At 49.9% G+C, this 17,857-nt stretch overlaps 1 protein-coding gene across 1 annotated transcript; it reads left to right on the top strand.

The window, feature by feature from the left end:
• The first annotated feature begins 98 nt into the window (after window positions 1–98).
• LOC143834281 (E3 ubiquitin-protein ligase TRIM7-like) lies at window positions 99–15,717 on the top strand. The gene is made up of 11 exons (XM_077330961.1): window positions 99–1,445; window positions 1,581–1,688; window positions 5,512–6,001; window positions 7,666–7,761; window positions 8,595–8,759; window positions 9,665–9,760; window positions 9,990–10,220; window positions 12,436–12,458; window positions 13,105–13,223; window positions 13,398–13,430; window positions 15,162–15,717. The coding sequence occupies exons 3-11, from the start codon at window positions 5,564–5,566 to the stop codon at window positions 15,674–15,676; spliced, it is 1,716 nt and encodes a 571-aa protein (XP_077187076.1). The 5' UTR covers window positions 99–1,445; window positions 1,581–1,688; window positions 5,512–5,563; the 3' UTR covers window positions 15,677–15,717.
• Window positions 15,718–17,857: the final 2,140 nt, after the last annotated feature.

Genomic DNA, 17,857 nt, shown 5'->3' on the forward strand with positions numbered 1-17,857 from the left:
CGTGTCCGGCTGTCCAAGTTGGAATAGGGCCAATCAGGGTGCAGCCAGCTTTGCCCTGATTGGCCCTGCAATTGCTGCCCTCCATCCCTGGACTCTAGCCTCTTTGCTCTTAGACACCTGGAGCCAGCAGCAGGTAAGGGGAGAGGCCCTGGGCAAAGGATTGTGGTGGAAGGCTTGCTAACAAGGGCCTTGTGGCCTGCTAGGCCGGGCTTGCTGATGAGGGCCTCCCGGCCTGCTCACTGCCTGGCTAAGGAGCTCCGTTCCGGGCCTGCTACTGAGCTGCCCAGCCCCCACCCGCCCCACTTGATATGGCTGTGAGCTGCAGTTCGAAGACATCTTAAGCTGCCTGGCCGGGGGCCCTTTCAAGGCCCGTTCTTGGGAATGGGCTTTGAAGCTAGTGTAAAGTATAAATGCAAATAGAAGATGGCAGTATACTAATAACTATAAAATTGCTCCCCATATTCTGGGTATCGATCTTAATATGTATATGTATGTACCAGCTGGGAGATGGAACAGGCCCCTAACAGAGTCTACCACCTCAATAGGAGCCTGGGGAGGGGGGAGGACACCAGGGTTCCCACCCAGCCTCAACCAAACGCCTGGCAGAAGAGCTCTGTTTTGCAGGCCCTGTGGAACTCAGAGAGTCCCAAGAGGGCCTGCAGCTCATCCGGGAGCTTATTCCACCAGGTAGGGGCCAGGACCAAAAAGGCCCTGGGACTGGTCGAGGTCAGGCGTGCTTCCCAAGGCCCCGGGACCTTCAGCAGATTCATACCTGCAGAGCAGTGGACCTGCAGGAGTACAAGGCTGGCTGCACTAGGCAGAAGGGGTCTCAGAGGTACTTTGCAGAATCCATGCAAAGACTGCAGCAGCTGTGCATGAGTAGTTGTGCTTGGGGCTTAAGAGACGTGGGAGGCCAGGGTAACTAACCCAGCTCGACACTGAGGTTGTGTAGTGCCAGGTCAATTAACAACAAATCCTCAACCCTGCGGTCATGCAGGCCAGGTCTACCCCATGCCCTGCCGAACATATGGAGGAAGCTCACAGTAGGCTGGAGAGGCCATGAAATACCAACATTCAAGCTGTGACAATTCTATACAAAGACCATTTTGAAATGACTCAGCCTTTAGAGTCCACACCTTGATGTATTTACTTGTTAATGTATTACCTAAACCAGGAAATGAGGCAATAAGGACTACCTGTTCAAAGGTGGTTGCGGATCAGCCGTGAAAGAGACTGAAACACCACTGCAGGCTTTCATTTTTGCACAAAGCCAAGAGGAACAGGAGCAAGAGGAGTGGGGGGGCTCCAGCTGCTGAGGGGATCGCAAATCTGCCTTCTCTAACCCTCCTGAGGGGAAAGAAGAGTGGGAAATTACACCTAAGGGGAAGGCTATGTCTTGTGCCCCGCAGAGCCTGACCTTGATATCACCTTGAGACAACAAGCAGGTAAGGGGACAGAATGGCTGGGGAGCCCAGTGCATGGAGGACGGTGGGGGGGGATTCAGACTGAGCCCACAGTCCTTGAGACCTCTACCTCTTAGCCCTAATACATTTACACCTCTCTTCTGGCCTTATATTTAGGTTACAGCTTGGGTCGTGAGCCTCCAGGTGGGGCTTGGGAAGCCACTGGAATTACACCTCAGCTTCAGACTACAGAGAACAGTTCCCTGGGAGAAAATGGAGGCTTAGGTTGGTGAGCTTTGTAGCACTGGGTTCCTGTTCTCCGCAAGCTCTACTCCCAGTTCTCCAGGAGTTTCCCAAGCTGGATATGGCAACCCTACCTGCCTCCCCTGCCGGTGCCCAGGGGACACCTGGCAACGCTAGTTAAAGTCGCAACGCTTTTTATTGGGTTTACGGTGTTTCCCGCCCTGATTTGGATGGCCCAGGCTTGACTCAATCTTATTTATTTATTTATATTTAAACTTATATATACTCAAAGACTTGCGGCATTTTCCAATAAAAAGTAAAACAACCCATCCCATAAAAAAACAATACATTAAAAGATGGCTATACATAAATTCGTCAACTCCCCGTCTCCCCTCCCCTGTCAATTTGTGGTCACGAGCTCTTTCATTAGGAGCGAAATGTCCCACCTAGCTGATTTTTGGGGATCCACCGATCAGATCTCAGAAGCTACACAGGGTCAGCCATCTCTCTACTTGGATGGGCAATCACCAAGGGTTGCTATGCAGAGGTAGGCCGTGGCAAACCACGTCTGAACACCTCTTGACTGGAACTTCAGAGAACATAACATCGTTGTTGTTGTTAGGTGCGAAGTCATGTCCGACCCATCGCGACCCCATGGACAATGATCCTCCAGGCCTTCCTGTCCTCGACCATTCCCTAGAGTCCATTTAAATTCACACCGACTGCTTCAGTGTCTCCATCCAGCCACCTCATTCTCTGTCGTCCCCTTCTTCTTTTGCCCTTCTTCTTTTGCAAAAGAAGAAGGCAAAAGAAGAACATAACACAGAGATTGTTAAATGATGATGCCCAATTGTAAATATATATTTTTAATGGTCAATCCCCTGGTAGTGAGTGGGTGGGTGGAAATGGCGGCCAGGAGGACAGAGAGAATGGCTGCCGTGTGGGTGAGACCACAGAGAGCCAAACTTTCCCACCCACCCGTTAACAGTAACCCAAGATTTGCTGCAAGCTTTTCCAAACATTTGCCCCAAATAGGTTCGGAGAAGATTGGATCAGAGCCTGTGAAAATCCAGAAGAGGCGTCTCAATGGTGTGGTCCGTGGGGGGGGGGGGGGGTTGTAGGAAAATTCTCTGGGTCCTGATTGGAGACTCTAAGGTTCCAGGAGGGAGGGGCTGGAGAGCTCTGCTCTGGAATCAGCCCCTCCCCTCTGTGGGTCGACAGTTTAACTGTCATTCTTCCTTCTCTCTGCCTCTCTCCTGGGGTGTTTTCTTTTATTGTTGTGAAGACTCAGCTTAAGTTTTCTTAATCTAAATATGTGTGCTGTATATATACACAGAGAGAGAGAGAGTATATATATACTCTCTCTCTCTCTCTCTCTCTCTCTCTCTCTCTAGATATATATAAATATATTGAATGAGTATATATATACTCTGGTGTTTTCCTTTTCCTTACACATCCACTCCAAACCCACAGCTGTCCCAGCTACTGTTTTAACCAGGGGTAGTCAAACTGTGGCCCTCCAGATGTCCATGGACTACAATTCCCAGCAGCCCCTGCCAGCAAATGCTGGTAGGGGCTCCTGGGAATTGTAGTCCATGGACATCTGGAGGGCCGCAGTTTGACTACCCCTGGTTTTAACTGTTCTTATGTAAGAAGCTGTGGAAGTCCAAGGTCAGGCGAGATAAGCAGGTGTAGCTGCTAATTGTTAATTTGCTGCAGCTTATCACAATTTGTGGAGGCTACTTGGTTTAAAAGCTGAGTGCAGCAGTAAATAAGATAAAATGAAACATGTTTAAAGCAATATTCTTTTATTCTTAAAAGCACTTAACTAGGAGGTTACTTGCGGAGCGCGTCTCTGCCGCGTCTGCCTCCCTCTGCGTATTGTACTTTTATATGCTATTAAAGGCTTGTTGTTGTTGTATATATATATATACTCGTCCACTATGAAGACACTTCAGACTCTGCTACTTGAAAGGAAGAAGGTGGAATATCCTGCACCTTGTGAAAGCTGGGATATTACCCCAAGGGAAGGGATAGGCTATCCCATCTTTAACAAAACTCGCCTGCTTCCCACGAAAGCCCTGAATTCTGGGCAAATGACCCTTGGGGAAAGGTGGGAGTTAAGTTCATAAATATAGTCTTGCAGGATGAAGGAAGCAGAAAAAAATTAACAAAGTGAGGAGGCAGTTGGCATCTACAACACAAAAAATTGTGTGTGCATGGGTGTGAAGAAGAATAGCTTGTTGGGTATTGTGACTCTGCATTTAAGAGGATCTGGGAGGGAAAGGGTTAAGGGCATCCTCTCCCTCTGGTCTGCTCAGCAGTGGCCTCCAACCCTCCCTCATGGGTTAGATTAGAAGACATCCAGCTTCCCTGGCCCTTGTTTGCCTCCTGTGCTTCATCTTTCCCTTTCCGGGGCTTGAGGCTGTAGAAGGTTGACTGTGACTACCTTATCCTGTTCCAATGAAATATGAAGAAAACCACGCCCATCCTTTTTCGTATGGGTGGGAAATATGGGGCTTCCTCTTGTTTTTGTGAAAGAAGACTAAATTGGGTGGTGTCAAGTCACCCAGTAAGCAGCCTCTATGGGTGAAGAAGTCTTTATTAAGGCAGCACATGGATTGAGGTCTAGCTAGAAGTTGGCTTTTGCCATAGCCCCCTGCACTATATGGTCTACCCAGAGCTCTCTGCCCACCACTGTTTCCCCCACATCCCAGGCTTATAAAATTGTAAGTCACAAAAGATTCCTCCCTCAGGTGTGCCAACCCAAGGCCTAGAGATAAGCTCGAGCCTCCTGGAGATTATTTGATATTTTAGAGTGCCTCTTCCCCAGCAGTATAACAAAGCAGGCCCTGAAAAGGAGACTGCAAAGACATGACATCTGAAAGGAACAGGCTCCCCATTTGCTCTAGTCTAGATGTGAAAGGTCTTCGAATTTTTGCTTTTGTCTCCTTGCCTGTACCCTCACAGAAGCTGTAGAGATGCATGATGGGAGAATTCCAGGGTCTTTGGGCTTTGACCAGGAGGGACTGTTTTTTGGGTTAGAGAAGGAGCCCCTCTCTTTATGTTTATAAGTCAGTCAGAAAATGTAAAATAATCTCTTCTTCTTTGTTTTGAATGTCAAAAAGGATTTTCAACCAGGGTCTGTGGCCACTTCCATTGTTCCCCATCCTGAGTTCCCTCATGGTTTCTGCACCTGGGGTGGGTGGAGCTTGCACACTCACTCCTGCCTTAAACCACATCATGTCTCTCCCCCCCCCCCCCCCCCAGTCTTCCTTAAGCCTGCCTATTAACATGGGTGTAGATGTCACTTCCAGGGGGTGTAGCAGAGAAGCATGGCCAGTGGACATCACTTCTAGGGCTCCTTGAAACTTGAAAAAGTATTTCGGGGGCTCCTCCATGGTCAAAAGGTTAAAAAAGATTGGTATAATTACTGATCTGATACAATCCATATCTTTTTGTTGTAATAATTTTGGTGGTGCAAAAAAATACAGCCTATTCTAAAATGCAAAAACTCTTTTTTTCTCAGAATACAGACATCTAAAACTGAAGAAAGGTTGGTTTACGATACCTTTCTTAAGCCAAACTATACATATTGGCTGAATTGATCTGTGTTGAAGTGGTATGAGAGCTATCCAGCTCTTGAACTATAACTGTGTTCAGTACTCCTACCAATCCACTTCTCTCCACACCTCGACATCATCAGTCATTTGCTGACAGACAATTTTCTGCTTCTCAATAAGTCCCTAAAAATATCCCAATGGAAAATAATACTCATTGACCTGTCCTTTTTTTAAAATGTTCATTTCCCACCTAAGATCCAACCTTTTTCCCGCTCATTCTCCCTCTGCTGTCCTTTTTATAGGCCTCACAAAGGTACCGTTTCTGCCTGCCAAGCCACATAAACAGCATCCAAGATGGCCACGTCATCCTCACCCGTGTCACCCTCATCTTTAGCAAGCATGAAACAGGAAGCCTGCTGCCCTATCTGCTTGGAGTTCCTGAAAGAGCCGGTGACCTTGGACTGTGGGCACAATTTCTGTCGGGGCTGCATCGCTGACTACTGTGACATATGGGAGGGACTTGGAGACTTGGAGTGTCCTGTCTGCAAAGCAGAGATCCAGAAAGGGAATTTCCGCTCCAACTGGCAGCTGGCAGCCTTAGTAGAAAAAATAAAACAAAATCTATTGCCTGCATCACAACCAAGAGAACAAGATCTGTGTTCAAGACACGAGCATGAACTCAGTTTCTTCTGCAAGGAGGATGAAAAGCTCCTGTGTCAAATGTGTAAGGAATCCCCAGAACACAGAGGTCACTCTTTGCTGAACCTGGAAGAAGCGGCTCACCTGTATAAGGTAGGCAGTAAGGGCCGACCGAAATTATACAACGGGCATGAGGTGGGACTTGGGTGCCTGACCAGCTCAAAAGGAATTAACACAGAGTCAACAGATTTTTTAAGATTGCCACATCCCACATTTAAAAGTCTCAAGCCCATAACAGGAGGATGGCAACCCAAAAAAGGCACAATGGTAATTAGTAGGCCTACACTCCCCCCCCCCCCAATTTTCCCTTTTTAAACCAACAACATGTGCACTTCCTAGGAATATTAATCAGCATCCACTCCAAAACAGGAGAAAATTAAATGTTCATTCTTTATTTTTATAAAAAGGTTATCTAGGACAGTGGTCCCCAACTTTGTTTATCACCGGGGACCAGTCAACGCTTGACAATTTTACTGAGGCACCCCTGACTTCCGGTCACCCGCTGGTGGGTGCTGCCAGCAGCAGCTGCGCAGTGCCACACTGAGGGGGAGCACCAGCCATGGTGGCCGCCGGAGAGCACCAAAGGTGAGCTGGCGGCGAATGGCAGGGCAGCCCCCCAGGCAGCAGCCAGGGAGGAGGACGAGGAGGAGGTGCGGCCCAGTACCGACTGATCTACGGACCGGTGCCAGTCCCCGGACCGGAGGCTGGGGACCACTGCTCCACGACCACACACAGGCCCCCCTCCCAACAACACTATTTTGGAAGCATGAAGCTTGCTATGACTGCTTTCATTTAAATCAGTGGTCCCCAACCTGCGGGCCGCGGCCCGGAAGGCCATGGCGCCGGGCCACGGCTCCCTCTCCCTGCCCCCTCCGCAGTAAAAAACTTCCCAGGCCACAAGCTTGCGGCCCGGGAAGCTTCTTACTGTGGGGGGGGGAGAGGAAATCAGGGCCGCGCCCGCGCATTGCGCATGTGCGGCCGGGCTGCGCATGCGCTATTTCGGCCACGCATGGCACATGTGCGGCCTGGCTGCGCATGCACAATGCGCGGGCGTGGCCACGCATGCACAGCATGTGTGGGTGGGTAGTTGCTCTGCCGGTCCCCAGCCTCAAAAAGGTTGGGGACCACTGATTTAAATGACGCCTGTTGTTGGAAAGGCCGGGGAAACCTGGGAAGGTACACTGCAGAGGTGGAAAAAGTACAGAGGAGGCCAACTGAGACGATAAGGGTCTTGGAGCACCTTCCTGATGAGGAAAGGCTCTCGAGGGTGTCCAGTGCAGCTGATTGACTGAAGCGTTACTGAAAGAGGCAGTCTCCTGTCAGTTGGCGGAATCAGTGTTTACGAGAACTCTCAAATAAACAGGCAGAAGTTCAAGCTGGAAGAATATTTATCAAAAAGGAATAGAAGGATAAAACACATGTACAAACACATCAGCTACTAAGAGAAAAACAGGGGAAGGAAATCACCAGACCTTGTAGAGGTTCATGGAAGTAGCAGATAAACAACTAGCATGTCATAATTAAATGCTAGTTTAACCTTCCCCATAGCATCAGGCCTGGGGCAAATTACACATGTGGAAAAAGTTCAGAGTCACAGAAGCTTGGATGACCTCTGAAAGGCACTGCAGGGGAGGTGTGTGTGTGTGGGGGGATGCATACAGTGCGCTGTTCTTGTTCTGTGATGGTTTTGACCTATATTTACTGTACAATTACCTTCAGAAGAGGAAGTAATTGAGAACTTTTGCTTTCTTTTTTAGGACCAGATCGCTTGTGACCTAGAGGCACTGAGAAACGAGAGAAAGGAAATTCTGGCATCTAAAGCAGACACAGAACTGGAATGCCAAAACATGCTTGTAAGTGTCACAATATTTCTGTTAAGGCCTTGGAGGAGGAGCATGTCTCATGGCTTCTAATAAATATCTGTGTGCGCACCCCTACTTGTGGTTTTAGCAGTTTCTGCCTTAGAGTGTGCTGAGAGGCAGTCTATTTGCTGAAAGGGGACACAAACCATGGCCTGGTTTCCAACAGAGTGTCGAGGCCCTCCTAATTGTGGTAAACAGAAGGTGGAAAAGAATATTGCTGCGGCTTCATCCTTCCTAGGGCTTTTGGGTGCAGCTAAAAGTTTTACATTCTCAATGTGTTTAAGAGTCTCGAAAAATCTGTGTGCAGTTTTGAACAAGCAAGCATTTTACCTTTTTCTTCTTAAGAGGCTTCATTATAAATTCATGAGCAAAGTGAATTTTGTATTGTTACATCACACTGATCTCCAGCTGAGGGAAGACATTGTGTGTGTCTGATTGTGTATGTGTGTGATGAAAAACAAAGCAGCCCTCTAGGTGTCTCACCTCCCCATCCTAACAGGGAAAATGGCCAGGGGGTAAAATAAGGGGGAGGGAATAAAAAAACAAGAAACTCCCAGATGCTCCAAAAGTGGAATCTCAAATAACAGTAGGATTGCAAGCCCCCCTCTTCTCTTGGACCCCGATGGCTTCTCTCTCCCTTTCCTCTTCAGAACTTATTCCCCAGGACCCCTCCTACAGCTCCCTCGCACAGGTCAAATACCTCCTGCCCCCAACAAACACCTAGGATTACACCTGACAGCATCCAGTATATATATATATATTACAGTTTTAGATCATGAAGGGGGAGGAGTGCAACAAATCCTGTTTCCTCTTTTGGGCACCAGGCAGTCCAGTCAATCAGAAAAGACCGACATTGCCAGAAGCACCAGGAGCCGCTGAAGCTTTTCTGCAAGAACGATGAAGCCCTCCTCTGTGTGGTCTGCGACCGATCCAAGGAGCACCGAGGTCACGAAACGCTTCCTCTCGAGGAGGCCTCCCAAGAGTACAAGGTAGGAAATCTACATGGTGGAAGAGCCCTGGATCCTTCCCTTCTCTCTGGTCTCTTGTCAGGGAAACGCCCTCCAGTTTCCTCTTTAGCCTTTGGGGGGAAACTGAGGATTGGAACCCCCTCTTTTCTGCCTCCCTCCCTGTGTTGTGGTCCCCTTGAAATTGCTTCCAGTCTCCTTGCCAAGGCCAATATGGGGTGATTTGGGGAGATGGACTCACTTCACGCCTAAACGTTCCTGTGCCAGCAGACTTCCGGTTTCCGGATCCACCAGGGTTAAAACTCCCCCCGTGCATACACAGAGAGCCCTTTTCTGATTTCAGTTGTTGTCCTTGAGTTTACGAGGACGTTGTGGTCTTTCTGCTCAACTTCTTGATTTTCCTTGGGTCTGATGTAATTTTTTTCTCAAACCTGTTTTGGATCACTCTTTCCAGATGGTATCAAAAGAGTTGTTTTTGGGAAAGGGTGGAACTGAAAGTATCGAATTCCAGAACCAACCTTCACCTATCAGCTTTTTGCAGTTTCATTTGAAAGCTGTCATTACTGGGCACATTGCTGGAATGTTAACACAATATAGGGATCCAGTGGCTGCAAATAGCAGTTTTTGATGCAAAGAATCCACCTTGTGGCAGGGGAGTGTAATGTTTGGCACCGAGTATATCTCCCTGTTGAAGCAGCATCTGCACTGGGAACATCCTTACAGTTGTCAGGGGTCTCAGAAGAGAATGGGGCCCATTCCCAAGAGGAAGCTAACTGTGTTTAGCATTTGGCAAATGTGGTTAACTATCCCGTTCCCAACATCTGCAAGTTATATCCTGTTTGGACCCCTTGTGATAGTTTTACTTTTCATCTGTTTTATAGTAGCCTTTTATAAAGAGTCCAATCTCCATTTCGGGTCTCTCCCCCCAGGACCAGTTACGCAACGGCCTGGAGATTCTGAAGAAGGAGACAAGAAAAATTCTGGAATATAAAGGAGAGTTCGAGAAGGAAAGCCAAGAAGTGCTTGTAAGTGTACCTTTGGCTGGGGAATGAAGAGAGTCCAGAACTGGGACTGGAGGAAACAACAGAGTCCACTCCAGAAGGGTCAGCCCAGGTGGGCTCTTTCTCTTTCCCTGCCAGATGTTGCTGTGATCTCTGTGAAAGGCCAAAGTGCCCTTCTGGTGAAGTCCCTCTTCCTTTCAGAGACCAGCTGTGTTCCTGACCTCAGCCTGCCTTTCTTCTTTTCCCATCTCAGGAGCAAACCACAGCAGCGAAGCAAGACACAGCAGCCAAATTCAGGCAACTGCACCTGTTTCTGGAGGAACAAGAGAAACATCTTGTGGCCCAGGTGGAAGAGGTGGAGAAGGCGATAGCCAAGGAAAGGGACCAGCACCTGGCCGAACTCTCTGAGTCCCTCTCTGCTCTGGAAAGCCTCATCCGGGAGGTGGAAGAGAAGTGCCAGCAGTCACCCAGTGAAATCCTGCAGGTGAGGGGGTGGCAGGAACAGGGGGAGAAGGCTGAAGGCTGAAGGGGACGCCCCATCCTGTTCCTCTTGAGGTCTCATTTGGCCTGAGGTCAGGTGCCTGGGGGAGAAGGCTGCCTGCAACCCCTTCCTGTGCCTCCATTACTGGGGCTGGAAGCCACTGGGCCCAATTAATGTTGGTCCCCTGGTCTTGTTTCCTTTCTGGTAGGCAATATAGGGGCTCCCCTTCCCCTCGAACCAGGCACAATTCAAAGGGAGTCATAACATGGAGATAACAGTCCAGGCTTCAAGGGAACCAAACTGGGAGGGGAACAAGAGAGAGGACATGAGGAATGTTTGGGGAGGTTAGTATGCATAAAATACAACAGCAAGGAAATCAACCTTGGAGTGTCAAATGAAGGCATCTGGGTTACATCAGGGCATATAGGTCAGGCTAGCGAGAAGGAGAAGGAGAAGAAGAAGAAGAGTTGGTTCTTATATGCCACTTTTCTCTACCTGAAGGAGGCTCAGGGGCTTTTCGCACGCCTTCAAAATCGCACAATGGTTGCCAATTGAAAACGCTACTGATTTGCCGTTATGCACAACGTCGTTGACAATCTGCCACACACCTGAAACCGATCTGCAAAAAGCGCTTCCTTGTAGCGCTTTCAGGGAAATCCCCAAAACTGGATTCACCCTCCGGAAAGCGATACACTCCTGCAACCAATCTGCAACACTAGCGAAAAAGACCTGTGCGTTAACATTGTTGCGGTTTCTACAAAGTCCCTCCCCCTGGCTCTCTCCTCTGATCTTCCGGCGAAGCGATCGCCATTTTTTTTTTCTCCGAGCGAGCGGGGATAAACGCACCAGCGAGCCTCTTTCTGTTTAGAGGCTTCCCCGGCTTCAGTCCCTCCCCTTCAGTCACTATGCACAAAGAACAGAAAAGCCCGTTTGCTGAGGTATTTTCCCTTTATTTTTTACACATTCATTCAGCCGAAAATCGGGCCCGTGAGGGGGGGGGATTTTTTTTTTTTTTCACTCGGAGGGAGCGTGGCAACGATGAAATGACAGCTCAAACACACCAGGCAGCTAGATGGGTCTCTCCGTTGCAACGAATCAACACAGATTCGTTGCAATGGGTCTGTTTTTTTTTTTTTAACTTTCTTAAAGGGAAAGGGGCTGTTTGGGAGCATGCTAACGGCTGCCCATTGGCTGCTTGACGGCCAGGGGCGGGACGAGCTTGGCAATAGCGCTTCCTTTCTAGCGATTTCTGCCGAGACCGGAAGCCTGTGGGAAACGCTACAAAACGCAACTGGATTCCACTACAAAGGCAGGTATGCATAACGACGAATTCCACTATTTTAAATGGCGATTTTTCATTCAGCAACCAATTTGCTACAAAGATCCCGGTGCGAAAAGCCCCTCAGAGTTGGTTCTTATATGCCACTTTTCTCTACCTGAAGGAGGCTCAAAGCAGCTTACAGCTGCCTTCCCTTTCCTCTCCCCACAACAGACACCCTGTGAGGTGGGTGAGGCTGAGAGAGCCCTGATATTACTGCTCGGTCAGAACAGCTTTATCAGTGCCGTGGCGAGCCCAAGGTCACCCAGCTGGTTGCATGTGGGGGAGTGTAGAATTGAACCCGGCTCACCAGATTAGAAGTCCGCACTAACCACTACACCAAACTGGCTGGACACACTGAATTACAGCAGAAATATAATCATGGCAGAAATACATGGGAGTTTCTGACATTGAGAAAGCTTGGTCTAGACTCTGAAGAATGCCCGGGGAGCCCACTGGTTGAGAATGGGGGAATGGCTATTAATATAACAGTTAAGGGAGCTGCAGGAAAATGTGGGAGACGGAGAAATCCCTGAGGTATTTGAGCATTTGTGTGAGACCAACAAATGGGAGGAAAACCTGATTCACATGGATATCTTTGACACAACCAGAAATGAGGGCTGGATGCAAGATTTTCAAAAGGAGCGTGAGGGTGGGACTATATTGTACACCACTGAGTCATCAACTCTGTTGTCCGTGAGTCCTCTGAGAAGGCTTCACTTTGCCTGCTGATCTTGTTCCCTCATGAAGAAGTTCTCCCCCTTCCTGAAGGAACAACACACACAAAAAAGAGCCAGAATGACCCTCTCTCTCTCTCCAGGGTCTGAGGGGTCTTCCCAGGGTGACCTGTGACAGAGGTTGAATTTCCACTTCTCTCTTTTTCTCTGTTTCCCCTTTCAGGATGTCCGAAACACCTTGCAGAGGTGAGTGGATCTCGCCCTCCTTGTTCCCCTGAAGCTGAGATGGATCTGAGGAGCAGGTGGAGAAAGTGGACCTTCAGGCTCAGGCAATCTGTGGAGGAACCCAGACCCATGTACAGAAACAGATGCTCCAAAGCATCATGTGGCCCTTTCTTGTGTGTCTGCCTCATTTCTATCCTGCCTTTCCTCTAAGGAGTTCAGGGGACCTGACTTGATCCTCCCTTCCTCATGACAGCTCTGCTAGAGAAGTGAGGGGGCAAAAGAAAGGAAACCCCCAGGACCACCCAGCCAGCTGGAGGGCTGAGTACTAAAGCAGGGCCTCTGTGGTTCTCATGCACCTGTCTTCCCTCTACAACCCCAGTAGATTTCTCCTCATTTCCCCATACAGATGTTAGCAGGGGATGTGAAAGGGAAGTTTGAAGGGGACACCCCATCCTGTTCCTCTTAAAGTCTGATTTGGCCTTCAGGTGCCTGGATTGGGGAAGAGTCTCTGGAGCCATTGAAATGGACAGCCTCCTCTGCAGAGGGCCTCCCCTCTTTCCCTGCTTTCAGCCTCCACATGTCTTTGGCCCTTCTGCCTAGTCCTGCCCCCATTTCTTTGCTCCCCTGGTCAGGAGAGATGGAGACCCAGCACCTTATTTCCCTCCAGGTATGAACAATATGAGAGGTTTACATATCCTGTGACTTCTTGTCTTGCATTGAAGTGGAGGATCTGGGACTTCTGTGACATCAACCACTTGCTGGAGGGTGCCCTGAAGCAACTGAAAGGTAATGTAGAAGAGAAATAGATGAAGGCTGATAAGAATTCAGTGGAACTAATAGTAAAGTCGCTTCTCCTTGGGCCTTCAGATAAAATGAAAAATATGTTGTTAATGGATATTATTGTTGAAAGATTTGTGCAAGAGCCGTTCTGCTTAATTTCTGTTCCGTTTGCTTCCTCAGATACTCTCGATTCTGAACTTCCCCTGCAGAAAGGTAAATTTAATATTATTATTTATTAGATTTAGTGCATTAATCCATTATATCCTGATCTAAAAAGCTTCACCTCACAATCTGTCTTCTTCTGCTTGGAGTCTCTGCAGGGACCCAATTCCCTGGAGACTCCTGTTTTGTCCCCCATAATCTTACCCAGCCAGTTCCTAAAGGCTTTCTTCTCATGAGACTTGTCAGGACTTCCCAGAATAACAGAGAAGGGGAACTCTGAGGGGATGACCTGCCTCTTTTCATCTCGTAAGACCTGAAAAAGAGCCTTCTGGATCAGACCAGTGGTCCATCTAGTCCACCATCCTCTCTCAGACAGTGGCTAACCAGTTTTCTAGAGGTCTAACAACATGGGATAGAGGCAGAATGGCAGGCCGGGCTGGGAGCTGCGGGACCACTGTTATCCGTGGCCAGGGAGTGTCTGTCCCCGAGGCCACGAGTGCACCTCGTGATCGGCTTCTTGGGCCGGGCACTCTATGGGCTGGCCCGGATGTTTCCCAGTGGCTCCTCCCACTATGGCTCTGCCAAAATATTAGAGAGCCTCTAATGGTATTTATGTACCGTCCTCCCCTGAGGATCAGGGCAGTTTACATGGTGTGTAGAAAACAATTCATGGAACTTAGTTTTTCCCATAACATATACATAACTACACCAATAATATTAACATTAATATAACAGATAATAATGTTACTATAACGGAGGTAACGGACTATAACAGTGCAAACAGGTCCAGGAGCAGAACGCATGAATGAAGTTCTGGGGGGCAGGGAGCAGGGCCCCGTATATGTTGTCGGTCTCAATAAAATGCCTGGTGGAAGCGTCGGGGGGGGGGGGGGAGAGAAGGAGTAAAGGCTGCCCACCCACCCTGTGGGACCCGGTAAGGCTTGCTTCTCTCTTGCTTGCTTGCTTTCTCCCTCTCCCATTCTCTTTCCCGGCCAGCCACCCCATTGCCTCTGAGCCTTCCTGCCACCAGGTAAGCGAGAGGAAGGTGGTTGGCAGTGCTCTACGCCTACAAAGGTGATGTGGTGAGGGGGTAGAAGGGGGAGCCAGCTTGTACCCCATTCTGGACCTCTGTTTTGGCCCTGGTCACAACACTGGGTTGGGGGTCTTTGCTGCTCTCCCCTCCTCCTCCTTCTGACTGGTGCCTGGAGATCAATTGTTATTCCTGAAGATGTCCAGGCCCCCACCTGGAGGTTGGCGACCCAGCTGGCCGCACATGGAGGGGGAGGGGTTATCAAATGCAGCTATTGAGATTAGAGTTTGCTACTCTTTAAACACATCACCACTCTGGATCTCAAGGCATGTGTCCTAGCACCCATTGTATTCCTGGCTTTGCCCCTAGTGAAGCAGTAATCTCAGGGCTCTCTCAGCCTCACCCACCTCGCAGGGTGTGAGTTGTGGGGAGAGGAATGGGAAGGAGATTGTCAGCCGCTTTGAGACTCCTTCAGGTAGAGGAAAGCGACATGTAAGAACCAACTCCTCTTCTTGGTTCAGGCCCAGGAGATCTGTTCTGTCTTTCTTCCTCCAGGAGGGGAAGGGAGGAGGATTAAAACCACAAAAAAGTAGGGAGTGGAAAACAAAGAAAGCTTCACTGGGGAAATATCTGAACAACCCCCCCAGGTCAGGGAGACCCAGAGGGAAGGGGCTCAAGAGAGACCCTCACAAGAGGGTCAGGACCGCGTTCTTCTCTCAGCTGAACCTGATTCTCTCTTCTCCCCCCAACAGCAAATGTGACCCTGGATCCGGACACAGCCCACCCCATCCTCATCCTGTCTGAGGATCTGAAAAGTGTTACAGCTGGGAAAAAAGCCCAGGCTCTGCCCAACAATCCCGAGAGATTTGACTGTCGTGGTGTCATCCTGGGCCGTGAGGGATTCTCAGGAGGCCGCCATTTCTGGGAGGTCCTTCTGGGGAATGAGGAGGAGTGGTCTTTGGGGGTGGCCAGGAAGTCTGTGGAGAGGAAGGGACCGTTCCACACGAGTCCTAAGAAAGGCGTCTGGGCTGTGGGGAAGTGGGGAGACAGGTACTGGGCTTATGAAGACCTTTATCGTGGCCTGACCTCAAGAGGGGAGCTGAAGAGGATCCGCGTGTGCCTGAACTACGCTGCGGACCGAGTGGCCTTTTTCGACGCTGACAGAGGAGACCTCCTCTACGAGTTCTCTGGGGCCGCCTCCTCCGGGGAAACACTCCTGCCCTTCTTTTGGGTGATGTTCCACATCCCTCTCACAATCGCTTTTTAAGACCATTTCTTTACAACATGACATTAAATACGAAAATATTATTTCTCAGCCCCCCACCTTTTGTTTTGTGACTGGTCCCGTAAAGCAGTGGTCCCCAACCTGCGGGCCACAGCCCGGCGCCGGGCCGCAGCTCCCTCTCCCCGCCCCCCCCCCGCAGTAAAAAACTTACTGAAGCTACTTACTGCGGGAGGGCGGGGAGAGGGAATCAGGGCCGGGCCGTGCCCGTGCAGGCCTCGCCCGCGCGGCCCGATCCACGGATGCGGGCCGATCCGCGGGCGTGGCTTCCGGGCATGGCCCGATCCGCGGGCGCGGCCAGAAGCGCGGGCGCGGCCCGACGCCCTGCCGGTCCCCAGCCTAATAAAGGTTGGGGACCACTGCCGTAAAGGCCTCTCCACCTCCAGGGCTGACTGCAATCAAAAGGAATCATTTTCCCCTCCATTTCCCAACATTTCCCTTTTACTTGCCTTTCTCCTCACAGAAACACTCAACTCCTTTCCCATCTGAAGATCTGCAGGCTCCTTATAAAGGAGAGCTCTGAACAGACACACAGCCCCTTCCCCAGGGGGTCTCCTGCAGCCCCCTTTCCTCTCAAGCAGGGGAGAAAGCACTGCAGAAGAAGACAGTTGAAAAATAGTATTTGGGAATCTCTCTCCCTCCCTCCCTGAAGAGCACGGAAGATCCTGCCCGCCCCCCCCCCCCCCATGGCTGCTGTGTTCAGAGCACTTGGAGTTCAGCTCTACCAATGACTGTACTAAATTATGCCTACCATGAAATTATGTTATCTTGAAAAATGTGCTGCCTTGAATTTAGGGGGGGAGGGGGATTGCATAACTGCCAGACAAACCCAGGGGTCTCTCGATGATGGACTTGAATCCTCCCCAGTTGTCTCTGGAAAGAAAATGCAGTAGGGGGATCTGTGTAGCCAGGATGCTCCCACTGGGTTATGCTTGCATTCAAGTGTATTCTTCTAAAATCATTAAGACCCCTTTCCATCCACACAGCTGTCTCACGCTCCTTTAGGTGTGTTTCAAGGAACGGAGGTCTCTTCGTTTGCCTTCTTGAGGGCTGTATGAGGGAGGTCAGGCCAAGAGCTGGTGAGCATCACAGCTGAGCAGCCATTGAAACTCAGGCCTTACACTGAGATACACTGGCTGTCAGGGGTTGCAGTCATACTCGTGTGTGTTGTAGCATTTGGAAAAATTGGCTGAGAACAAGCAGGAGGACCCCTCAGAGCCAGGGGAGGGAGTCCCACCATCTCTCTGCCTCCTCCGCAGTGCCTGGGAAGTCACAGTTCTATCTCCATCCCCTCCAGTGGTTGGGGGGTCAGGGTGCCTGATATCGATCAGCTTGACTTTTCTTCCCCGCTTCCTGCCCAGCTCTTGCTGTAGCTGCTCTTCCCCCTCCAAGCTGGCAGCTGGAATCCCTCTACAAAGGGTGGAAGTTCTCAGACTTTTGTTCAAATCAGTATTGTCTAAAAACATGCTCAGTCCAGATGAAAATATGTAGGACTAGATTTATAGCCCATTTTATCCTGTAATAAAATGGGCGCTAGCTCCCCTCCCCGGGGAAGCCTTCGCAGGGTGATTTTTCTTTCCTCCCCCCATGGGAAAAGCCTTTCCCAGGCAGGCCAGGCAATGGGGGGCCGCGGGCCTACCTTCCCTCTCGGCAGCCAGCAGAGGAATGGCGCCTCTCAATTGGTGCTTGCCGAGCCAAACAGCACTGCGCGCGGCTGCTGATTGGCGGTTTGGGGCTGGACTGACAAGCGGAGGGCCCAATCAGGAGGCGCGAGGGGAAGGGGCCAATGGGCACCCTTCCTCATCCCGGACAGGGCCTGCCCTCAGGGCCCTTACTCTTTTATTTAATCCTCTCCGCAGGAGCGGTTAAAGATATTACAGCAGGGGTGCCTTGGTATTTTCTGTGATCTTCTCCTGTTCTTTCTTTTTATTCTATCTTGCTATCCCCTGGGATTCCAATACCAATGATCCATTACCATTTCCCTTCCCCCCCTCCCACCCCATAATTGTACTATCAAGGGAGTTATGCTCCAGGTGTTTAGCACCTTGCAGTCAGAAGCCCCATGATCTTGGCTGGATTGTCCTTCTCCTGCCCTATTGAAGGAAGCTGAAAGGCAGAGCAGACCTCCTGGGCTTGCACAAACAGAGGAGGAAGGCAATCTGCAAA

The sequence above is a fragment of the Paroedura picta genome, chromosome 3 (genome assembly GCF_049243985.1).
Source record: "Paroedura picta isolate Pp20150507F chromosome 3, Ppicta_v3.0, whole genome shotgun sequence".
NCBI lineage: Eukaryota > Metazoa > Chordata > Lepidosauria > Squamata > Gekkonidae > Paroedura > Paroedura picta.

Excerpts from the sequence above, each read along its gene's own strand:
- LOC143834281 (XM_077330961.1), top strand. The coding sequence starts at position 5,564 with ATGGCCACGTCATCCTCACCCGTGTCACCCTCATCTTTAGCAAGCATG. Across the intron at positions 10,221-12,435 it reads CACCCAGTGAAATCCTGCAG|GATGTCCGAAACACCTTGCA; the intron begins GTGAGGGGGTGG and ends TTCCCCTTTCAG. Across the intron at positions 13,431-15,161 it reads TGAACTTCCCCTGCAGAAAG|CAAATGTGACCCTGGATCCG; the intron begins GTAAATTTAATA and ends TCCCCCCAACAG.